General features: G+C 42.1%; 1 protein-coding gene across 1 annotated transcript in view; it reads left to right on the top strand.

Moving 5' to 3' along the window:
• The window catches only part of DEPTOR (DEP domain containing MTOR interacting protein), a 236,511-nt gene extending 231,271 nt beyond the window's left edge, over positions 1-5,240 (top strand). Inside the window, 1 exon segment of the mRNA XM_029591951.1 lies at positions 2,607-5,240. Coding sequence (XP_029447811.1) covers positions 2,607-2,735 — 129 coding nt within the window. The 3' untranslated portion in view covers positions 2,736-5,240.
• The last annotated feature ends 20,681 nt before the right edge of the window (positions 5,241-25,921 follow it).

The following is a 25,921-nucleotide window of genomic DNA, read 5'->3' on the forward strand; positions in this document are numbered from 1 at the left end:
TTTTCTCTCATTTTATGTACCCCTGTGAGGGGTTCCACCAGTTTCCTTTCTTTTTTCCCTTACCTATTGGTCTCGTGCACCTCATTTCACTATAGCCTGTTTCTCCTCTTCCAGGTACTTTCTTTCTTCTTTTGTTTTCTACCTCCAGTCATTTTCTCTCTCTCTTTCTCCTGTAGACTCTTTCCTTCCATCTTTCTTCTGCTCCCTGTTTTCCCTCTTCCTGCCTTTCTTCTCTCTATCTTCCCTCCCTTTTCTCCCCTCCTCTCATTCTCTCCCTCCTAATCTTCTGTCCCTCAGCTATCCCAATTTTCAACTCCTCCGCCTCCTTTAGAGTTTCTCACTTCCCTTGTTGCTTGCAGTCACAGTTGCCCTCCGAGTGGTGCATGACTCTTGGTTCTCTGAGACATGGGAGGTGAGGTGGTAGGGTCTGAGTCTGCAACAGTTATAGTGAGAGAAGTGGGGCACGTGGCCTATATCTTCAGAAGGAGAGGCAGGCGGCCTGCGTCGTTAGTGGTTAGAGGGAAGGAAGGTGACAGGGCGTGAAACGTGTATCTTCAGTAGCGGGAAGGAGGATGGGAGGCAAGGCAGGCAGTCTCCATCAGCATTATTTATTTATTTCTCTATAGACATTTGATATTCTGACATTTTTCACACGTGGCCTCAAGATGAATTACAAAGCAAGTCTTAAGTAACAGTTACAGTACATTGGTCAACAGTCATTTACAATCACAGATGAATCAAATTTACAATGGATAGCATGAGAGGCCAGGGTGTATAACTAATAGTTGGAAAAGCTGAGTGTCTCTGCTGAGGGCAGGCTAAGGTAAGGTGAGGCCAAAGAGCCATCCCCCAGCTTTTATCCTGAAAGTGAGGTAACACGGCTCGAAGAATAGGGGTTCCAGATTTTTGGAATATAACAACTGAAGTTACAAAGTCTTAAACAGGATGATCTAGCTGAAGTTAGAGGAGGGGAGGAGAGAAGAGCCATTTGGGAGAATCGAACTTCTCCGGTGGGAATGTAGGAGAAAAGAAATTATATTTATTTATTTGTTTATTTAGTTCATGCCTTTTTTCATTGGTAGCTCAAGGCAAATTACACTCGGGTACAATGGATATTTTCCCTGTCCAGAGAATTACAGTCATGGCCAGATTTACTAATGCTTTTCTCCTATTTTGTGTCGTTGGTCAAAATGCTTAGTAAATGAGGCTGTAAATTTGTACCTGAGGCAAGATCACAAGGTGTAGCAGTGGGATTTAAACCCTGGCTTTCCTGGTTCTCACCCCACTGCTCTATCTAGCTACTCTTCTAGTTGGAGGTAGAGAGGGAGATAGGGCAGGTAGCCTACATCTTTAGCAGTAGAAGGGAAGGCAGGCGGGGAGAGGGAAGCCTGCTTCTTCACTTGTGGGCGAGAGGGTGGTGGTATAGGTTGCCCACATATTTAGCTGTTGGAGGGTGGCAGGCAGAATGGGCAGCCTGCATTGTCAGTGATGGGTGATGTGGATGCAGAATTGAGTCAATCCACCCTATCAAGGAGGAAGCCTAGGAGGCCTGACTCACAGCGTTGTGGCACTAGCACTAGGGCGAAATCTGCAGCAGACATTGGAGGAAACTGGGGACCCTGAGTACAAGTTAGTTACAGCACATTTTGCATTCTACTGTAAGTTATTACATTTCTTAATAAATATTCTTAAACAGTAACATGTGACAGTTGGCATCTGTGAGTTGCCCCAGGAACGAGCAACCTACCACCAGAAGAGTTAAATAGAGGTTGTTGACGGCAGTGGGTCTTCCCCTATGCCAGCCACCTTCCCTTGGGGTTGAGTCCTCCGGTGCTGGTGGCTGGGGAGTCATCAGAATCAGGGAAATCCCTGCTGCAAACAAGGCTGGAGAGGCCTGAAATAAAGCGAGAAGCTGGAAAAAAAAAAAACATATCCAGGAACCGGATGGAAAGCAGGCAGTAGAGTCTGCAGACAAAGTCTTACGTACACAGGAATGGAACCCGAATACGATGTTCTAGAATGAGGGTTCATGGGAGGAGGATGAAAAGAGATAGATTCAGGAGTAATCTAAGGAAATATTTCTTTACAGAGATGGAAGTGGATGCATGGAAGAGCCTCCTCGTGGAGATAGTTGAGGCAAAAACAGTTTCTGAATTCACGAAAGCATGGGATAAACACAGGGGATCTCTGAGGGTGTGAAAGGAATTGTAAGGTCAGATTAGTTGAATGGATGGGCAGATTACATAGGCCATATAGTCTTTTTCTGCCATCACGTTTCTCTCCATTTATGACCCTTCCTAATCATAGCCATATTGACTTTAACTATGCTTGGTTTCATAAATACATTGCCTGAAGCCTTATTTGTCTTGTGTGTGTCTTGACTAGATTGAAAGCTCCACAGATCAGGGTTGGTCTCTAATCTGTACAGTGCTGCATACATCTAGTGGTACTTTAGAAATATAAGCAGTAGTAATAGTAAACGGTTCAACAGGATCCTCATTATGGTATGAAATTTTGGGGTCATTTATGGGAAGGATATGGTGCAATGGAAACACAAGACTGAATTAACAATATCTACTATAACCTTTCTCTTTCCTTTCCTTTAGGTCTGCCAGTTTGTCATCTCTGTGAATGGGCTCAATGTCCTTCATGTTGATTACAAGACAGTGAGCAATCTCATTCTGACTGGCCCACGGACTATTGTCATGGAAGTGATGGAGGAGTTGGACTTCTGAGGAAGCTATCATGAAAAGGAGATGTCAATCATTTTATTTTATGCATTACATACACGAACCATAGTAAAACAAGAATGATGAGAAGAACACCAATGCTGTCTAAATAGAACAGCTAACTTGGCTCTTACTGCTAATTATCCAGAATAGCTACGATGAAACTTGAAACATATGGCACGCACTTGTATTTACATTCAACAGTTCAATGTGAAATTGCTACAATGCAATCATTTATGTAGTAGAGTAGAATATTGTGTATTTTATGCAAGTATTGAACTTGAGAGATAATGACCATCAAGGGTATACTAGCTGAAGTTTGTAATTTCCTTGGAAGTCTATTCCTTCCCAAAGGACAATATTTTTTCTCTGTATTCATGAGAACTCCAGCCTGCAGCTTTCCACATCTCCCACCTAGTCAGTTAATTCTATTGCTTCCTCTGGCTCTCACAGCGGAGGCTGGCCTGATCCTCGCCTGGACTGTAATGCTTGTTTCAGAAAACTCATTGCCTGCTGTCTTGCACTGTTGCTGCATAAGCTGCTTTATCGCTTGTTGTGGTGGCCAAGTATCTATGAAAGTTCAGTTCCCCCTCCAGTCTGTGGACTCGATTGTGCATGTTAGAAATGCATTGAAAAACCGAAGACACTTTTGAACTCTTGCAGACCAATACAGCACATTTTTATGGCTCTCATTCTTTGCTCAAGAATCAGTATCTGCTGGTATGTTATGTTTGTAGAATACCAGGCCCAAACCCACCGTGTAACGGATGACGACTGCATTTTATTCACCAGAACCATCCCACCAGGGATGGCTGCAGCCAACAGTGAGACACAAAGACAATTTATGGACAGTGTGGTAGAAATAACTGCGCTTTTCTTTTCTTAGGTAGCATTTAACTATATAAGTCCAAAACAGCTCACAGAAACATTGAACATGTTGGCAAATAAGGTACCAGGTGACCCACCCAGTCTGTCCATGTTGGTGACCTTACTGTACTGTCACAGCACTTATTCAATCTATGGTCTCTTCCTTTCCTCCATGGCTGTATGTTTATTTTATAACTGTGACGCTGTTGCTACAAAATAACTCAAAACACCTAATGCTTTTTTTGGCCTGCTGCAAAACAGATAAAAGAAAACGAGACTTCAGGTTTTAGTGCAAGTCAGGAATGTGTAACAATAATAAGGTTTGGAATTTTTCTTTAATTCAGATGCAAACTAAATGCACTGAGCTCTTCAGTACATCACAGCCTTTCAAGCAGTTGCTTCATGGGTGGATGGCTTGGGGCATATTTCCAGCTTTTCAGTGAGGTGAAGAAAAAGAGCTGGTGAAACCAGAGATCAGTTGGGAGTCTGTGTTACTGCAGGAAGTTGAGATATGCCTTGCAGGCTTTATCTTCCATCATATCATTTGCTTCTATAGCATTATTATTACTCAACCACAAATGGTAAACTGAAGCACTGGCAATTATCAGTCGATTTCTCCAGAGTCACACAGAGACCCAGAGGAGGGAATTAGAACTTGCATCTCAAGACTGCTTCTGATTTGTAGTTCTGTGGTCCAGCCACTAGACTGCAAGCCCTCCTTTTTATGTGCAGGATAATAGAATGTAAGACTTTTGTACAACAGTTTATGATGCTGCAAAATTCTTTTATGATTAGTGACCTGGAGAGATTATTCTTTCTTCCAACATCCACTTAAAAAAACAAATCTAGTAAACCGACTTTACCTTTACAGGTCTGTAACATGCGATAGATAAAGAAATAACCAGACTTGTTCAATGTTAAAATGTTTCTGATGTGTTAATATAAGATGTGATATTTAAAAAAAAAACCCACTACTGAATTTAGGCATCGGGGAAATTGCCAGAATGCAAACACTGAAAACCAAAGTCCTTCATTCCATGCACAGAGTAGGTGCAGCACAAGCAGTGTCAGGGCAGCTTCCCCACACTGCACTGCCAATGTGCCTCAACTCTGCTCCACAGAGACCTCTTCTAGGGGTGAGAGGGCCTACAAAATCTGTGCCCTCTCTGCTGAGACTGCCAAAAAGAGCGCCAGTTAGTGCCTACACGTACTGGTAGTTTTCTAGGGATTTACACCCTGCTTATCTGAAGCCACAGCTCGTTGCATATAGACAATCAAATGAGTTTCATACCTTTGTTTATACTTACCTGAGCCAGACTGAATCAGTAACCTGGAAGAAAAAAAGCTCTGTAACCCTGTGCCATCTCCTGTAGTCATCCAGACCTCGGTGCAGTCCCCATTTTCTGTTGTTTTCAGATCGTATGCTCAGTAAACATACATATTATGTACCAGGAAATAATAGTAGCTTGGTGCAGTGATTCTCTTCTAAACTGATCCAAAATCATCTAGATGCTAATTACTGAACTATTGAAAAGTTATTTCCATAAAAAACAAACAAAAAAAAAGAATACATAGTCTTGTTTATACCTTATGAATTGATCTGCCTTCAAGAGAACTTTGAAGTTAAGCACATCTGATTCCATATGTTTGCCAGTTTGTGATTTCTGATTCCTAGTGTACCTGGCTTTTATTATGGATTCCAGCTTTTATTGCTGTCAAGAAAAACTACCTTAGGGATCTGACATTAAGAAGGCAAAACATGGCTTTCCTGAGGCTGTGCAGTAGTTGTCCATCGTTAATAATCAGATTCATTCTATGGTAGTTTAACCATTTAATTTGTTATATCCCTCTGGCCATCAAAGAAGTGACCCCCCCCCCCCTTGTATTGGCAATGTCCGTGCCTATCAACTGTTAACAAATAGTCTTCACAAAAGTGGCAGGCTGGGATGGAACTTGGCAACATGTACTTGTTTGCTTTGTCAAAGGCTGTGTTTTATTCTCCGTTTCATTCAGTGGTTACATGAATAGTATAATTACCTGACTGTATTCAACACCCGTTTGGTATCTGAGGGAAAAGATATTTAAGTGACATATGTCCTTTGAGAGTAAAGATTCTCACCTGGCTCCATAAATGTGAGAAAGTCAAAAGGATTTTATTGCAGGGGAAAACACAGCAAGTTAATCAGGTGAAAATCAAAATTATATTTCACATTTTAATAATGTCAGTTATAACCACCAACCCAAAAAAAGCTTCTTCAAGTAGAACTTGTGGGGTTATATTTCTTATATTTACAATAATAATGGGTAACTTGATTTTGGCTCTGCTATTTATTTATTATTTTGATCTTGCTTGCCTTCCAGCCCAGTCACAGCATGCCCTAACTCTCTCTTAGCCATTTAGAACCAGGGGATTGAGACTGAGGAGCTATGGACCTTCACGCATGGCCAACAGGATCTTTCCGCCATTTTGGCCCCACTCTCCTCCCTATGTCACCCAGTCATCACGGCAACCATCCTCAGGGCGCCACAGATTATAGCTCCCTACAGACCTAGAAGGTGTCACTGCTGTGCAGTGGATGGGATTCCTACAATCCCTCCCTCTTCCACAATGGAAAGTTCAGAAACAGCTCATTGGGCATGCCTAAACCTTGCCAACCCCATGAGCAGAAGCCCAGTCAGGGAACTGATTCCAGGTCTCCCACCTACTAGTCAGCTGGGCTCTTGGACTGGTCTGAGTCTGTTAGATTGTTCAGAGTAAGCACTGACAAAAACTGTGAATGCTTTTTCATATCTACATTCAATGTGTTAGGACTGGAGAAGTAGGAAAATCGCAGGATTATTAATCTTGGCTTAGAATATCACTAAAGTCAACATGTGCCTAATTTTGTATACCTACTATTTGTCTTTGGACATGTGGTACTGATTTTTTAATATGGGCCTTACAAGTTTGGTTTGCGTTAGGTGGTGCTTTAAAAATCAATTTGGGGATTTGTGCATGTAAAGTGTCTGCAGAACCCATTTTCTGCGTACTTTCATCTCTACTGGCAGGAAATGTGCCTGGGGGCAGGGGGAAAAGCGTTTGCATGCATACTTTCCAGTTTTGAAAGTTTGCGTGTAAATATTACATGCACGTGCTCAGGAGCGGGAGTAACTTCCTGTGCGTGAGTATACATGCAGGCTTCAGTGCATAATGCTGTGAAAATTCAGGCTGATACCAAATTACCCCCTAATCAAGGGACAAAAGCAAAAAAAACGTAAGGCCACAAGATGTAGATGTCCAAGACATTAAGTACCGAATACTGTCTTGACAGGTATCGAAAACTGACACCAAAGTAAATAGCAAAAAGGAAGAAAAAGACTTCATATAACTTTAGTGTGTGCTGAACTACACTGTCATGGCAAAAGATATAATCCTAAGTCAAAAAAACTCCTCAAAAAAGTCTCTAGTGAATTTAATCACAACACAAAGGTTCTATAATGAAAAATAGGACTCAAAACTTAACTTTCACTTTTAACAGATACTTCAAAAATGTAAACTTAGCTTTTGTGATATGGGAAAGACAGTGATCCATTGGGCTGATAACTCCTCGATATAGGAGTTAAATCTGCATGTTATCAAAGCAGACTTGGGCACGTAAATCACTTTGAAAAATTGGGCTGTCATAAAATGACCCTCTCCAAGCCTAAATCAAGACGGAGAGATATTTTAGGACCAAAACGTTTTCCGCTGCACAGCTGATAGAATATATAATTGCAGTGATTTAAAAAACATTTTCAGACAGGTTTCTCAGAACCTGTGCCATTGGCAAAGCTCTTCAGGGTCTTATTTTTCATCTAGTCTAGTACTTTTTCAAACTATTCAGCATGCTAGCTTATAGTCCTGAAAGCATCAAATATGATTTGAAAATGCAAATAAGAAATTCAGCTTCTATGTCGGTGTTTGCTCATTGTTCCAATAATAACTTAGCAGTATATTTATTAGAAAATGGACATTGTCTTGGTCTTTTTATGTGTTGGGGATTTACCGTGGTATAGCATTCATTAACAAAACCTCAAGATCTGGCTCTAAAAATTAAATACCAAGGGAGTAAAGTTGAATTTAGTTTTGGGCATGAGAGCAATTACCTAAATAGAGCTTATTCCCCTGAATATGGGCAGCTCCCACAGACTTGCTGCTAAAAGTGATTATGATTGTTAAACAGGTCTAACCATATACCAGCAGGTGAATGTTTAAAGTTAACAATTCAGGCTTTTTCTTTTACTTCGGTCATATTACTCTTGAATGAGACGCCACAGGCCAGTGGGAGCTCATAAACTCGTGTGCTGCACCATCATTTGATTTGATTTTAAATTTGTACCCCCGCCTTTCCATTCAAAAGGCTGCTGAAAGTTGCTGACAGCAGTTCCGTGAAACATTCCCATTGAACCTTATGTAAAGTTTCCCCAGACAACACAAATTCCCTCACTTGCCTGAAAGGCATTTTGCCCGCTGGCCTTGCTTGTTTTAATACTTCACAACTTAGGAGGCAAACTTGAATAATGGGGTCTGAAGTGCTCTTCTTACATAGACTTTCTGAGCAACAGGAGCACAAGAATCAGGGCAGATTCAATTCGACCTGCATGTGCTATGCTCTTGTGACTGCCTGAGTGCCTGGGTACAATGAGAGCTGCCTCCCGTTCAGATAAATAATGCAAATAAACGTCACTTTAGCCTGAATTTGCCCTGCACTGATATACGGATTCTAAAATCCAGGATCTCCAGTATGATAATTATGTTAACAGAGGTTTGAATTTAAAAGAACCGCTGCATGCTTTGTATAGAAGCAAGACAAATGTAATTTTCAAATCACTTGAATACGATTTCCTTTTTAAGAAAGATTAATAAAATAATACTACTACTTCATATTAATATTATTATTTTACTTAAGTGCTGGATGTTGATAAGGGCCCATATCTCAGATTTCTGTTATTAGAGGGAACACTGGAAATATGCCAAGGGATGGACTTCCAGGGTTAACCTCGCAGGGGCTGGGGAGGTGTTCCATATTAAAAAGTCTTTGCACACAGCACGGATGATCATTGACGTCATTATTCAATGAAATACTTGCGAGTTATGGTGGTTTCCATAACTCGTCACTGATAATTACTCCTCAGTGATGATTTAAAGTCTTTTAAGATGGTACAAGCGCTTTTTTTTTTTTTATTTAGTAACTTTCTTAAAGTCTTTTATAAAGCATATGATGTTAAAACCAATGGATTCAGTTCTTTTTGAGTTACTGAGCTCTATCCTCCCATTGGATACAGGGCACGTTGATGGCTTTCCTCCCAGAGGGGCTGATGCAATACGGTGCGCTGAGCGGAGCGCACTGTTAACGTGCAGCTGGACGCGGGTAAAATAGGCGCTAATCGATCCCCTAATGCAATAAGGGGATTAGCGGCTATTTAACGCGCGTCTAACGCGGAGTGACTGCAATAGCGCTCTTCACACGCAAATGCACGTGAATGAGGCTATTAGGCATTCACTCCCGATGCAAAAAGAAAAATGTGCGTCTCGGTCGCACATTTAACTGTCATTTAATAACGCCTAGCAACAAAAATAATGTGTGGCAAATAATATACTGATCAATAAGAGTCAGCAATAAGATTTTTTTTTTATTTTACATACGCACACATCAGTTGTGCACAATATTGAACTATACAGTAAATAATATTGTGTAAAGGAAGGACCAGACGTTAGTAAATGCGCGCACCAAAAAAACAAGAAAATAAAAGAAAAAAAAAAATTTGACACTTGGACCCATCACAAAAACCAACACTGAGTTCAACGGCGTCAGTTTTCCTTACCGGTGGACAGCCACGAAAAACAACGCTGATAAACCCAGGGTGGGTTTTCGTGACTAGGTCGCTGAAAACAGACACCGAGTTTACCAGCGATGGTTTTCGTGGCTGTCCGCCGCTAATAAATAAACTGCGATGACTCTTGCAGCAGTCAAGCGGGAGCAGGGAAGGAGCGAACCCGAGCAAGCGGCTGCGCCTTACCTGTTGCTTGGGGATGTAGCGAGCTTCTTCCACCAGTAATACTGCTGGAGCAGCAGTATTACTGGTGGAACCATTTCAATATCTTTTGTTGGAGTTGATGTGGAACGACCATCTTCCCTGGGGGGATGGTCACAGAGGTAGCCAAGAGAATTTGAGCTGGATCTATGATGTGCCGGGGAGGATCAGGCACATCTTCAGCCTCGAAGCATCGTGAGAGGGCATCTGCCCGAGAGATCTGCCGGGTCCATGGCCTTGACAATCTATTGCGGAAGTAGACCCTTGGACCAAGGTGAGGTTGGTGCTACCCACAGGACAGATCTGGCTGGAGCAGAGGCCCAACAGGAATTTCAGCACTACCAGCCCACGTTCCCTTAGGTTGAGCCCTCAGATGCCGGGGCTGGTTGGACTTAGGTGGGTCCTCTGAGCTGAGATGAGTCCATGGGTAAAGAGACAGTTGACCAGCGAGCAGAGAATTGATTCAGTCCAAGCAGAGATCAGACCCAGCAGCAGACAGCAAAACGAGGAGGCCAAGGTTGGCGCAGGCAGTATTCCAGAAGACGAGAAACAAGCAAAAGGTCACAAGGCAGATGGCGGTCGCGATGGTCAAGTAGAGGTCTGAAGTCAAGCCAGGAATCCAGTCAGAAGATGAATCCAAGGTATGATCCGAAGTCAAGTCAAGGAGTCAAGGCGAAGGAAGAAGGACTGGAAGAACAGCAGGAAAGGCACAGAAGACAGACGTAGGGACTCTGACGACACAGAAATACACAGGCAAGGCACAGGAGCAGAGACAGGAGCCAGGAACATCGTGGCAACAGCAACTCAGAAGAGTCCGACCTGATGCAGGGCAGAGCTTGTGCAGGGAAGGCCTGTGACATCATCTCAGGGTACCACAGTGGCCCTTTAAAAGTGCACCAGTCATGCGCCTATCTAGGGATGCCCTGCTCAGCTGGCTGCTGGCTGCATCTTTGTCCCGCTAGTATCGAGGAATCTCCTGTGGTCTGGGAAGAGAGGAAAGAGCGGCTGATCGCGGGATGGGCCACAACCTGCCGAATTTAACACCTGCTTGCTGCAAAATTCAGTTTAGCTATAACTCCAATGAGAACAAACCTTACTATAGTAAAGCTGAGAAATTTTAAAGATGTTTTTTATTTCCCAGATACGCCCATTAAAGAGAAAATCTTGGTTACAGCAGTATTAACTTGAAACTGAGAAAATTGTCATTTGACCCTAATTTGTCCTTTTCATTCTCCTCCCCATTCCCACCTGCCATTTACCATTGATTTGGCTCCACTTTAAAAGCAAATTACAAAACTATAAAGTGCCAAGGCAAAATTACAATATATTTTATTAATAACTATGAAATATATGAAACAGTTCATTAATGTGTGCACATACACACAGATTAAAAAACACATATATTCCCAACTATAGGCCACAGTTTCGCCAGCACATTGCCAGCTTCTTCAGGGGACACATACACACATACAGTGTTAAATGTTATGGTTGTGGACCCTTGGACCGGGATGAGAGTTGGTACTACCATTGAGGGACAGTCCCCAGTGGTCCTCGTCGCCAGCTGGCAGTGCAGCTGAGGATGACCCGGCTGGAGCTTCACCTTTACCAGCCCTCGTTCCCCTCAGGTTGAGCCCTTGGGTGCCAGGGCCAGCAGGTCTTAGGTGCGGATCACCTCAATGGGGACTGGAGCAGCGGCAGGCAGAGACGGAATCAGGAGTCCGGGTCGTGGCTAGCAGCAAAGGTGCAGAACAAGAGTCCAGTCCGAAGATCTGGGGACAGGCGGCAGACAAGCAAGACGAGGAACCAGGCCAAGGGTCAAGATGGGCAGCAGACAAGCGAGAACGAGGAGCAAGCCAAAGTCAGAACCAGGAGATCAAGCCAAGGAGGAACACAGGAACTAGAGGACGAGGAGAGGAGCGAAGGCAGGAACACTAGGTGCGGGCAGGAGAAGCAGGAACTGGAACGCAGAGACAGGACCTCAGGAGCAAGGACTGGAGCGGAGCAGGAACAGGAGCAGGATCAGGACCAAGAATAGGAACGGAATCAGGAACTTCAGGCAGGAACCAGGAGACGTCAGGAAGCAGCAACTAGCACTCCGAGGAGACGACCTGTTGCTAAGGCGAGAACTGAAGACTGAGACAGGATTTAAATACCCCTCAGTCTTGATGTCATCCATCGGGGCTGGGCCGAAGTTTCCTGCCATGGTCCCTTTAAGAGGCAGAGCCTCCCACATGCGCTGTTCAGTTACCTGGGAGCTGCGTAGCCCAGGGAGTTCAGATCCTTATCTGCCCTTGCAGAGAGTTCAAAAGAATCATTACCTGTGTTCTCCACGCTCACAGAGAGTTCAATCCCGGAGCCTATGCTCCTGGAGAGAAGGCCGGCCCTTCTAGAATAATTAACAAGTTATTTTCTTAATGAATAATCTTTATTAGTAAAATGCAAGAAATTAATATATAATTAGCTTTCTTGGAAGCAGCACAGTGCATCTAACAGTGATGTTACTGCCTAATCTGCTCAGTTATTACAAGATACATCATTGTCTTATATACAGGTATGGCTGAGAACTTTTTCTTTTTTTTTCTTTTGGATGGCTTCCTTATTTGGAGTGGAGAATTACTGAAACTTCTACTAAAACTAATGATGTCACAGTGCCGTTATCTCTTGGTACACTCCCTTCTTTCCCCGCTCAGTAGCTAGGCCTTGATGCGTCAACAAGTTTCTACACAACAAGTTTCTACGCAAACTGCTTCTGCCTGTCACCCAAGGACTGTTTTGCTTGCTCATAATGACAAATCACATTCTTTCACTTGTGCAAAGCTGTTTCATTATTTCATTATTTAATCCAGGTTATTATCATTCCCCTCTTGAAGAATTAGCGCTACTAATTCTTCACATTGGATGGCCCGTACCTGGCTGTCATACATGCATACAAAGAAATCAAGATAGTGGAAACCAAAAGAATGAGATTGTATTTCCTTATGGGAGTAAACGTAGCATTGTTTTTAAAAATTTGCAGCACCTAGGGAGAGCTCCGCAGGAAGCAGGACTGCGGCATGTAGAGCCATGTGGGAGGCCGCATTCGGCCAGCCTCGTAGCGGAAGAGGTAGAGGGGACCGGCTGTGGTCTGCCGCGGCCGGGACTCACAACATTAAAAACACCAAATACATGCACACAATCTCAGTGGATTGTAAATATAATCAATAATACCTTGTAAGCTATAGCATGTATGATGGTTGCAACAACATTCAATCAGCTATGTGGCTATCAACATATTGAAAAATGTAGATACAGCCAATCAAAGTCGAAGGTAAAAGTGGAATCTATAATAAACAAAAAAAGTAGAATTCAAAATGTATTAAACAAAAAAATTAAACAAAAAACAAATGTACAGCTTAAATGCAAAGTTTCTCACCCTTACATATCCCACAAATTTTCATTACCATGCCGATGAAGATTCATAAGTCAAAGCAACCTATTCAATTCACAAAAAATATATACGTATTAAACGTTAGAAAACAACTAACTAAATGCAGTCAAAAAAGAAGTCACGCCATATATATTTACCAAAAACATGATATATTGTTGATAACATCCTCACATCACAACTAACCTCTAGACATGGTGAAAGCACACCACAAATGCCATGCATGCATGTGATACCAACAACTAGATTTAAATAGGGGAACCTATCAAAGCACATATGTATAACGCATGTAGAAGTATGTCTCAAAGGAACAATTATATAAATGGAATTAATCCATCACAAAAATGAACTCTATTCAAAGCACCCAAATGGAAGTCAAGAGCATGATGAGAGGAGGAAGAGAGGATACTTGTCTCAGTTCCAAGATCATTCTAATAAAAACTATGTTTAAAAGAAAAGTTGGAAAGTTGATGTTCTTTAGTTCTTGTGACCTTGGTAGAAAAACTGGCAGGATCCTTGTCTTCTTCTCCAAGTTGGCATTGAATCTTGTGCTGTGTAGCTGACCCCCGGCTCCACAGCTCCAGGCACTGCCACTCCATTTCTCCTGCTACAACATCCTCTGCCCAGGTGGTCTCCCTGGCTTGCTCCACAACTCTGAGTCATGACATGACATGCATCTGACCGCTGGATGCACAACCCTCACCATACCAAGTCAGAACCAGGAGATCAAGCCGAGGAGGAAACCTAGGTGGATGCACAACCCTGAGTGCAGGCACTCACTATCCCCTGCCACTATCCCCTGCCACAGCACCCCCACAGAAAAAAGACAGACGCAGATAGATGAACATGTATTTTCAATTCCTAAAACATGGGAGCATTTTAGCAAGTTTTTCATCTTGGCAGGAGACACCTGCATTATCTAATGTATTCCAGAACAGTTGAAAACAGTTCATTTTGAAGTTTTAAGCCAGGCATGAACCTCATATCCACAGAAATGAGTTTCATGAAGTTTTAAATTGCAAAATTTTTGTATCTGTCCTGGAACACATTTTAAACATGCTTTCTGGGGGAAGTTAAGAGGGTATTGCAAGTAGTCTGGCTGGGAATCCAACACATACTTCTCCTGGTGATGCCCCTGCGGTTTCAGAGCCATGCCAGATTTTTTTATTTTCATATATTACTGTAGAAGTGTGCTCACCAATCGCATATGAAAATAGAATGTAGATTGACATTCAAAATCATTTAAGTTTTATAATATCTGGAGCAAAAATTTCCTTTTTGTACATTTGTGAATGTAAAGCATCTCAAAACTAACCTATAAATATTGTCATGTTTCTCTTGCTACCCGCGTGCTTACAAGTCTAGTAAAGAAGCCATTTCTATATACTGCCACCCCTTGTGCAGAATTTTATGTTCTTTAAATCTGTGCTTCAGAATTTAATGAGCTGCATGTCTTTAGTTCAGCAAGTGATTAACTTAATGACCTGAACTCCTTTCATATCTCACTATCTCTGTTTTAAAGAACAAACATTAGAATGTAAATGTTGAATTTTCAGCTACTCCTTGCAGACTTGTGCTGACTTAGCAGGGCTCCACATTCCCCCAGTGTTATTACCCCTGGAGAGCTGCCAAAGTAAAGATTGGTCTTTTGCTGTTGCCAGCTAGTGTTGAATCTGAAACTTAACTCATGCTTGCATGATTTTTGTAGATAGCACTGTTGTGATATTTTTAAACTTTTTTTTTGGTACTGTGGCAGGACTGTGTCACTTTTTCTCATTCTGCATTATTTTCAACCACTTTGCATTACACTGTGCACAGACACTGATTTATTATGTACTAAGGGATCAGTTTTTAAAGGGTTTAAACAACTAACTTAGGCCTGGATTTTGCTTTCTCGCAGAGAATGGTGAATCCCGGCAGTAATGGGGGCGGGCCTGCGAAAGCCGGCAGCGATCGCACCACCGCCGTGTTATCACTGCCGGCTTTCCCACCCAATAGCGCCACCGTGAAAGGTGGTGCTATTGGGTGCGCTATTGGCGGCGATAACGTGGCTTACCTTATCGCCGCCAGAGAAGATACCACCTTGTCTGCCTCCTCGCCGCCCCGACTCCGCCCTCCCCCCCCCCGCTTGCTTTCGCACACGAAAAGGGACTTTTTGCGTGCGATACAGATAGAAAATAACCCCCTTAGGCCCCTACTTACTAAGCATTTTTCCTATAGACACAAAATGGGAGAAAACCTTTAATAAATAATACCCTGAAAGAGCTGGGAGTCTAAAAAAATGGACAACTACAAAAATGGAGTTAGGGGAAGAAATATAGGAGCTTAGTGGAGAAAGAGAGAGAGACTCTTTATAAGGATTTCATAGGATTCAATTATTTATATCTCTATAGGAGGACCAGCTAGTAACTTGAGGTGAGGTTTTGGTGGTGGTCTAGGGTTTTGGGGCCAGTTTTACATGCAGAGTGAGCCAGACGAACAGCACAGTACACCTCGGTGAAGATTCATTGTGATTTGGAATGAGGAAAGTCAGACTAAGATGAGATTACTTCAGTGTTCTCTCGCCCTAGCTTGATAGTACCCTGGTAGTGAGTCCATCAAGCTAGGGTGAGAGAACATTGTAGAAATCTCATTTTTGTGCGACTTTCCTCACTCCAAATCACATCAAAATTTCACTGAGGCCTACTGTGCTTTTCGTACATCTCACTCTGCATGTAAAATTGGCCCCAAAATCCTAGACCACCATCAAAACCTCACCTCGAGTTACTATCTGGCCCTCCTATAGCAGTATAAATAGTTGATTACTTTATATACAACTCTAGAGGCTCTCTCTCTCTCTACTCCACTCCACTCCACTCCTCTTCTCTCCATGTCATATTTATCACAAATTGTATTTCAGGCATATTACACAGCTTAACATCAGGAAAAAAGGTGTAGTTATTTCTAACATTAAACATGTGCAATATTGCACATTACCCTATCACACACTGCAATAATCCCTCTCATTTTCATTGATCCCACCAAAACCCCTCCCCAATCCCACCACTTTGAATAAATTTGTAAAATTTGCATTTGCTCCGCACATTGCAATAACTATCGTGGGCGTTTTGGCATTATCACATGGTTAATGCCATAACGCCTTTTGATAAATGACCCTGTTAGGGTGTTAGTTTATTAAGGTGGGACGCATGGTGTGCATTATTTACCACAGCTCCCATTATTTCTAGTGGGGGCCTTTTCACTCATAATGTGCATCACATCTTAGAAAATAGATCCTGTAGGTGCTTAAATTTAGAACATTTTCAGTCAGAAACATAGAAGCTGAAATGTGACTGAAAATCTTTCTAAATTTAGGTGCCTAACTGAAGTGCTGAGCTTTTCCCCTTTCCCTCTCCTGGGTGAAGGAGAGAGTCCCATCCATCGCACAACAGCAATATTTATTTATTTTAAATATTTCTTATCCACTCTTCCATGCTTCAGGGCGGGGTAATTAACAGTTGAACAAAACTAACAGAGAATGAATCAGGATAATTATAAAGCCCTGAATGCCATTTTGAAAAAATAAGTCTTCAGGGCTTTCTTAAAGGATCCTTTTAGATTCCTTAACAAGGCTGGGAGGGAGTTCCAGAGAGGCAGACCAGCAGTTGAAAATACCTGCTCCCTTGTCTCGTCCAAGTGGTGAAATCTCAAAGAATCAACAGCAAGAAATTGAGTGATCGCATTGCACATAGAATTTCAAAGTGGAAGAAATCCAAGAAGTCTACGGGTGGAATTCAAGATGAAGGTGTACCTACTTCCATAGAGAAATGAGGTCTCTGGTCACCATGGGAGCTGGGTTAGAGAGAGAGGAGGGGGAGGAAACAAAAACAAATGGGAATCTTTGAATGAAGGCTCATGTCACGATGGCCCTCGTTGGAATCAATTTCAATTCAGGTGGAAACCCAAAGCAGATGGAGGCTGCTGAGCCAAGAAGTAAAACATCATAAAATAATAAATGTACACCCCACCCCCCAAAAAAATCCCCTTTAATTATTTCATTAAAAAAATGTAGCTCTTAAGTCTCAATAGTTGCAATATTTAATTTTCTGTTTCTTTTCTTTGACTGATATCTTTTCAATTATTAGATACCTTGTACAGAAAGACAATCCTAACCTCTTATAAGATAGATTTGTTTTTCGTTTCCTTTTGTTAGTTTGCAGTAGTGAACATCTGATTTTTATCCATTCTTATGGGAGGGTGGAGGGGGAATGCTTTTTTTTTTTTTTTTAGTAAGTGGTGTTCTTCTTCCAAAATAGGGATTGTCAAACCTGTCTTAGAACCCCACAGTCAGTCAGGTTTTCAGGATATCCACAGAAGAAAGGCATGACATTGATTTGCATACACTGGTGACCAACTATATGCAAATTAATCTCATACATATTTATTTTGGGGATTCTAAAAACCTGACTGGCTACTGGGGGGGAGGTGAGGGGTTACACTAGGATAGGTTTGGGAAACCCTGCTCTAAAGAACTAAGGATGGATCGCACGCGATAAGGGACGTTTCGCATGCGACAGCAGGGGAGAAAGTCTCATAGTTAACTTTCAATGCATATTCAGCATAACTCTCTGCTTCAACGGCAGGGGAGAAAGACTGATACATCACGCATATCCAGCATAGCTCTCTGCTTCAACGGCAGGGGAGAAGAAAAACTGATACTTCACGCATATCCAGCATAGCTCTCTGCTTCAACGGCAGGGGAGAAAGTCTCATAGTTAACTTTCAATGCATATCCAGCATAACTCTCTGCTTCAACGGCAGGGGGAATGAAGAAAAGTAGATCTATATACAGAAAAAAACAACAAGGTCTGAATTATTTAGTCTTGGTAAACAAATAAACATGGGTATAGCTTGCTTATTGCGGCGGTTACTACCCCTAACTAATTAAGCTAGATATTTCACTTAGAGGCAGTTCCAACACTGCTCTCTACATTAATGGTGGGGGTAGAAGGGAAATAAAATCAAAAGGTTACTAAGAGCCAAGAGTAACAGATAAGGTCCATCAGGTCTAGAGGACATGTATAAAGAGGAGGCAGCAAAACACTGCACGGAGTGTCAGTAGCCACAGAGGCATTCACGGAGCGGGATGCCAGTGGCCAGTGGTTGGTGTTCCACCTTCACGGAGCGGAAGGATGGAGGGCTACCATCTCCAAATTAAAAAAAACAAAAACCCCAGGGGTGGGTAAGAGTATGTAAAATTAACGGAGAGTTCAAAGGCTATAGGTATTACCAATTATTAGGCTTATTCAATATTTGTTGATAGTTAATGTGGCTTTCAATGCATACTTCACTTTCAATGGATATACAGCATAGCTCTCTGCTTCAACGGCAAGGGAGAAGTAAAACTAATAGTTCATGCATATCCAGCATAGCTCTCTGCTTCAACGGCAGGGGAGAAGTAAAACTAATAGTTCACACATATCCAGCATAGCTCTCTGCTTCAACGGCAGGGGAGAAGAAAAACAACCAATAAGGGCTGTATAACATAGTCTGGGTAAAACAAATAAGCATGGGTGTAGCTTGCTTGTTGCGGCGGTTACTACCCCTGGCTAATCAAGCTTGATATTTCACTTGGGTGCAGCTCCATCACTGCTCTCTGCATTGATGGTGGGGGTGGAAGGGAAATGGAACCAAAGGTTACTAAGAGCCAAGAGAAACAGATAAGTATGAGAAAAAAGAAGTGTGAAGCTTGCTGGGCAGACTGGATGGGCCGATTGGTCTTCTTCTGCCGTCATTTCTATGTTTCTATGTTTCTAAGAGCAAGACAGGGAACCAAGGTGGGCCACAGAGCAAGGCAGGAGACCCAGATAGGCCACAAGATAAAAGAGGAGGCCTGGGTAAGCCATAAGGCAAAACAGAAGGCCTGGTTAGGCCACAAGGCATGACAGGAGACCTATGTAGGCTGCAAGACAAGGCTGGACAGGTCAAAGAGCCGAGGTGATTCCATGAGGAGACACTGAGGGACTGGACAGGCTGGTTAAGTAGGGCTGGGGCTGAGGCATCAGGTGATCAGTGAGGAGTGAACTTGCAGTGCTGGGAGCGGGGTTCTCTGAGGACCCATGGTAGAGGGGAGGTTTCATAGCAGATGGAAGCATGACACTTGAGCTGTTACTGTTACTTTATCTGCTGCATATTTCCATTTTTATTCCAATAAACTTCTCCAAGGGATATTGTTTTACATTCTTGAAGACGTACTCTCTCAGTAGCTGGCCCCACACTCTGGAACTCTATTCCAGATCACCTAAGACAACTAACTTCTCACAAGGAATTTAAACACAGCTTAAAGACCTATTTATTCTCAATGGCATTCCAATCCCTCACTAACACCCGGCAGGTTGTCCCAAGGCACGCCTCCTCTACATAACTCTTCCTATTTATCTATCTCCTAGCCCAACCTGTACCCTTCTCTAAACATTTCTTTTAAATTATGTTTTATGGTATGTTTTTATGTGTATTTATTATGTATATACCAGCTGTAAACCGTTTTGATGAACTTTATATTGTAAAAACGGTATATAAACCTTTTTAAATAAATACATTCCAAGAGAGAGCCTGGACCATTGGACATATGACTAGGTGGTAAAAACCTCACAGCCTCCATTACCCAGCTTACTACATATTTATGCATTACCTTTTGCCCTGGCTTTGCTAGTTGTAGATTTCTTAAGTGCCTGCCAAAATGAAGAAAGAGAGACCTATCTGCCTTCCTTTTCACAAGAAAGCATACCACAGGCCTTTAATTTAAACAGATCTGTCTGTGTATTTATAAAAAACTGTCACTGCCTTCTTAGATACAGAGTACTACAGTTTTGAGGGACAGTCGGAAGTTTCAAGGGCAGAAGCAGAACATAAACAGGTCAGAGGGAAAAAGCAAACACATTCCTAAGAATATAATTTTTTTCTTCTGTTTTTATATGTTAACGTTTATTCAAGTGGCTAACACAGCAGCCAAGCTGCTTTATCCAAGTTGGATACTGTAGCCTGGGAATTTCTGGGGCTTGCATTTATGTTTGCTCTCTGGGATGAGCACTCTGTACTATTAGTTTCTCCACTTAAACACTATTATAAATTGGAAGAGGGCAGGGTTTTTCCATGAGGTTTAATCTTCCCAGTTTGGCCAAGGTCCAAACAGTTTTGTGTCAGATGGTAGAGCATTAATCCATCATGTTCAATAGATTCTTAATTTTACCCCAAATGCCAAGAAGGGCTGTCCTCAGCTCAGGACCCAGACCTGGGGTCAGCCCACTGGTTTAGTGGCATTGCTGTGCACTGTCACGTGAAGGGGCCTGGGCCAGAGTTCCAGCTTTAGTCTTCTGCTGCCTGGGTTTGCTGAAGCTAGGGATGTAAGAGTGACACCTAGTGGCAGGATTTAGGGCCCATGATTAGTAATCATGGGCCCTAAATCCTGCCACTAGTCTTTCTATTATCCGAAAGAGTAAATAACCGATTCACATCTACCCGTTCTAGACCTCTCATGATTTCAAACACCTCTATCATATCCCCTCTCAGCCGTCTCTTCTCCAAGCTGAAAAGTCCTAACCTCTTTAGTCTTTCTTTATAGGGGAGCTGTTCCATTCCTTTTATCAATTTGGTTGCCCTTCTCTGTACCTTCTCCATCACAACTATAGCTTTTTTGAGATGCGGCGACCAGAATTGTACACAGTATTCAAGGTGCGGTCTCACCATGGAGCGATACAGAGGCATTATGGCATTTTCCGTTTTATTCACATTCCCTTTCTAATAATTCCCAACAACCTAAATGTTAGGTCTGAGTCTGATTTTTGACCCAGCAGTTTCCGCCTACTCCTTTATACTTTCGGTTCAATTGGAACCAAGACTGGGATCAGGTGCCACTAGCCTTCATTCACAATTACCTAGGGATTTTTCCGCCTATGCTATATCCCCTTCCAACGTACTTTAGTCTAGTCATTGCAAGCTGCTTTATCCAAGTTGGATACTGTAGCCTGGGAATTTCTGGGGCTTGCATTTATGTTTGCCCTCTGGGATGAGCACTCTGTACTATTAGTTTCTCCACTTAAACACTATTATAAATTGATTACAGGGTTCTGTAAGGAGCCTTTAGTGTATGGCCCCCCCTACTAAGGACTGTCACTGCAATGACTAGACTAAAGTACGTTGGAAGGGGATATAGCATAGGCGGAAAAATCCCTAGGTAATTGTGAATGAAGGCTAGTGGCACCTGATCCCAGTCTTGGTTCCAATTGAACCGAAAGTATAAAGGAGTAGGCGGAAACTGCTGGGTCAAAAATCAGACTCAGACCTAACATTTAGGTTGTTGGGAATTATTAGAAAGGGAATGTGAATAAAACGGAAAATGCCATAATGCCTCTGTATCGCTCCATGGTGAGACCGCACCTTGAATACTGTGTACAATTCTGGTCGCCGCATCTCAAAAAAGCTATAGTTGTGATGGAGAAGGTACAGAGAAGGGCAACCAAATTGATAAAAGGAATGGAACAGCTCCCCTATAAAGAAAGACTAAAGAGGTTAGGACTTTTCAGCTTGGAGAAGAGACGGCTGAGAGGGGATATGATAGAGGTGTTTGAAATCATGAGAGGTCTAGAACGGGTAGATGTGAATCGGTTATTTACTCTTTCGGATAATAGAAAGACTAGGGGGCACTCCATGAAGTTAGCATGGGGCACATTTAAAACTAATCGGAGAAAGTTCTTTTTCACTCAATGCACAATTAAGCTCTGGAATTTGTTGCCAGAAGATGTGGTTAGTGCAGTTAGTGAGGCTGGGTTTAAAAAAGGATAGGATAAGTTCTTGGAGGAGAAGTCCATTACCTGCTATTAATTAATTTGACTTAGAAAATAGCCACTGCTATTACTAGCAACAGTAACATGGGATAGACTTAGTTTTTGGGTACTTGCCAGGTTCTTATGGCCTGGATTGGCCACTGTTGGAAACAGGATGCTGGGCTTGATGGACCCTTGGTCTGACCCAGTATGGCATGTTCTTATGTTCTGAACTGTTTTCAGAAGTCTAGCAGATAAATGTGTAAGGAATATAAGTTTCCTTACCAGAAGGAGATTAGTTAAGAATAGTTTAGGTTTTGGCTTCCCCAAGTGGGAGAAGCAGATGGTGTGCTCTGATGGTATATAAACCCCTGTCACTATTTCCGGGTGTGGATTCCTTCGTTTGCACTCTTGGGAACAGCATGTCCTTTGCTGTCTTCAGTTTGTTTATGTATCCTGGGAAAAGGACTCTGGGGTTCTCATGTATAGAGGCCTGGGTAAAGAACTGGAGACTTACCCTCTATTTCTATCCAAGGTTTTGAAACTTTTGGTTGTCTAAGGGGGAAGTTTTTCCACCCTTTCTGCCTCTTGCTTGGTTTTCTCTCTTGAGTAAGATTTTTCCAATTTTTGAGTTTCACCGATACTCTGGAGTTACAAATGTAGAGGATAGATTCTTTCAGTAATTGAAATTAATTAGACAGAATAGTAACTAATGGAGAACTACATTTGGTGGTAGTATAACCCCTGGGCTGAGTTCCTTACTGAGGAATCCAGGGGCCAACATCAATTTCAAAAGCTTAAGATTCCAAACTTCCTATACCTTTTATAAGCCCACTACTTTCCAGAATTCCCTGTCTGGAGAAAGAATAATCTCCAAGGCCCTAGCATATAGTAATAATCACACTGGATGATGAATGTGGTTCCAACATAACTTTACTGATAGCTGATTTTAAAGTGAATAATAATTTACAAGTCTTTATGTTATGGTTTTGAGGTGTTTGGTGGATTCTTAGGTGCTGCAGTGATGGCTACTCCCACGGGGAGGAGCCCCACGGGGAACTGCAGTACTAGGCTAGACTCAGATGCACAAACACAGAGATAGTTTTTATTGTACAACTTGTAGAGTACACCAGAGGTGGCAGTAGTGAATAGATTCCTACAGCAGTAGTCTGGGATCCTCAGCTGAGGAGACCCGTCCCACAATGGTGGTATAGGGAGCTCCGATACAGATCTTCAATGAGGTGAGTCAGTCTGGTAGATGTTAGATTACTCACACTCTTGTAGCTGTAATGGTGGAGTTCCCAGCAGGTAGAAGTAGTGGTAGCAGGCACCAAGGTAGATAACTCAGGCCCTCGAGGAGCAAGTACCTGGATACTAGATAGGCACCTTGAAAGAAGCATAGGGCACCCGAGGAATGGGTACCCAATTTAGTAGAACCCCGGAGGGTAGAGAGAGCTTCCAGCAGCAGCAAGAAGCGGCAGAGCAGCTTAGACCGGACGAATCCAATCCTTGCTAACTCAGTCAGTCAGCAAATGGGCAGCCTAAATACCCAGATGCTGTGACGTCACTCGAGGGGGACGCCCCCGAGGTTCGCACCAATGTCGGAATAAAGACATGGGTAACACGCACGTGCGCACCCTAGGAGGCCCTCAGGTGAATCATGGAGGAATGCCTTGCCATAGCTGCTCCGGGGACGCTGGGCAGTGCGGCAAGCAGACACGGCGGTCGCCACTTTCCCGAGGCTGGTGGAGAAAGCGATTATTGAGGTGAGGCATGTGGGACGAAGCTGTCTGAGTCCGAAGGATGCAACACTTTGTTCAATCCTTACCCTGATGCCCACAAGCCACTACATTTATTTATTTATTTATTTTTGGTTTTTATATACCGGAAGTTCCTGTATACAATACATATCACTCCGGTTCACATTTAACAGAAATAACTATCGCCGAGGAGGCGGTTTACATGGAACATATCGAATATAATGAACGGATAATAATCAAGGTACATATGCTTTATAGTTACTTGTTTTTCTCTAGGCTAATATTTGTTATATTTATCTGTACTCTAGACTGTTATTTGTTAAAATAACCTAGCTCTAATGTACTGTAACACTTTACTATTTTTCCTGTACAGCCCAAGTTCGCTTATGTCCTGTTTAATGTAACTTTATTCTTCTCATTTGGTTCAAATGATTATTTACCCCTGTTGTCTGTAAACCGGTGTGATATTGCTATGAACATCGGTATATAAAAGTTTTTAATTAAATAAAAAATAAATAAATAAATGCAGTCCATTACATAAATCCTTTTCCAATAAATCTATGACCCTGTACTGATGGTTTAATCTGACCTTTTTTTTTCCATATCCCATCCCAATTTCAGGAAGAGTTTTGGAGCTTCCTTAAAAAATTGATGGACATATTTCTTGAATTAGTCTGGATAGCATAATTCAAAGTCCCATTTCTCATACCTTGATTCATTACGCTGGGCCTAAGACCCTTGTCCCAATGACAGAAGATTCAACAAGAGGAGATCTCAACTGTTCTTTAGCACAGACCATAAGTTGGGATAGTTCAAAGAAGATATACTTATTAGATTGGTATTTAATTATACATTTACAGGAATATTTTAAAAACAAAGAGCCCCAATCTGCAAAACAGCAGGTCACATTAGAAGTTCCTAGTCACATCAGGAAACATTCTCACTTTACAAAAGAAAAATCGTGTCTCTAAATCTGAAGAAAATCTGCAATAACCAGTCTCGGAGTCTAATGCCAAGGAAACGAACAAAGTAGAGGGTGTTTCCAAATCAGTAAACAAATACTTCTGTTTAGTGTTCACTAAAGAAGATCCTGAATAAGGACCATTTCTTTTTGATGAAACCATATTGCATCTGATTTTACATCAGTAAAGACATTAATTTTGCACTAAATCATGGTCCAGTGTTTTATTTGGCACTTATAGCACACATACAGTAAAGAAAGATACCCTCTTCCAGGGACAAGAAAAATTACAGTAGAGTCACTCCTGTCACTCCAGGCCTTGAAAGGGAAATCTTTCCTCCATTCCAACAAAGAATCCAGGCCTTGGGAGTAAGAGACACTGTTTGATCTAGTTTGAGGTTCCAGTCCCAAAGAGACTATCATTTCTTTTATGGCTCCATCAGTGTGCAGTCTGCATCTGGGGATGGGGGTTACATACAATGGCACCCAACGTGGGGCTTGGAGGAGTGCAGGGTGTACCATACATTGAATTGAACGTATAAATTACTATTGTACAACTTTTGTAACTTGTCAATACAAAAAGACCACAAAAACTGTTCTAACAGAAAAAAATACCTAAAGTACTTACCTAGAACAGTATAAAGTTTATTACAGAAAATGCTATATCAAAAATTACAAAGATTACATTTCTTACTTTAGCATTACATCTTTATCACTTAATGTGCTATTCCATAACAAAACACATTAAAGATTATAAACATATACACATACCAAATCACAGGACCATACAAAAAACCTAAAGACAAGGACCCAAAACATAACAAAAAAAAACAGACAAAACTCTAAAACAAAACACTAAAGTATGGTCACTAGTGAATGAAAAAACAGTTTTGCCAAGTGGTTTTGTTGGGTGGATCAGAGAAATTACTGCAATATTAGTCAATTGAAGTTCTAGTAATTGATAGCTCCTCCAACTAACTCATCTCAAATTTTTCGCTCATCATATCAAATGTGGACAGAATATTGAACTGGTATACAAATTTCACATTTGCTATGCAAGTGGGAGAAGTCTGAGTGGAATTAATGGTAATGAGCAGCTCCTAAGATGGAATGCGACAGAGTAACATACAGTTACGTGGATTTTAACACTGGAAATAACTACACCTTTTTTCTGTGCGTTCTGCCCACGTTAGCTGTGCGTTACTTCTGACTGTGCATGAAAAACCACCCCCCACAAACCTACCCCATCCCCAAACCCTACATTGAGTTTAAAGTACCCCCTCTTTCACTGGTATAAATAGAGAGTGCCAGATGGATTTCTATTC

The sequence above is a fragment of the Rhinatrema bivittatum genome, chromosome 2 (assembly GCF_901001135.1).
Source record: "Rhinatrema bivittatum chromosome 2, aRhiBiv1.1, whole genome shotgun sequence".
Lineage (NCBI taxonomy): Eukaryota > Metazoa > Chordata > Amphibia > Gymnophiona > Rhinatrematidae > Rhinatrema > Rhinatrema bivittatum.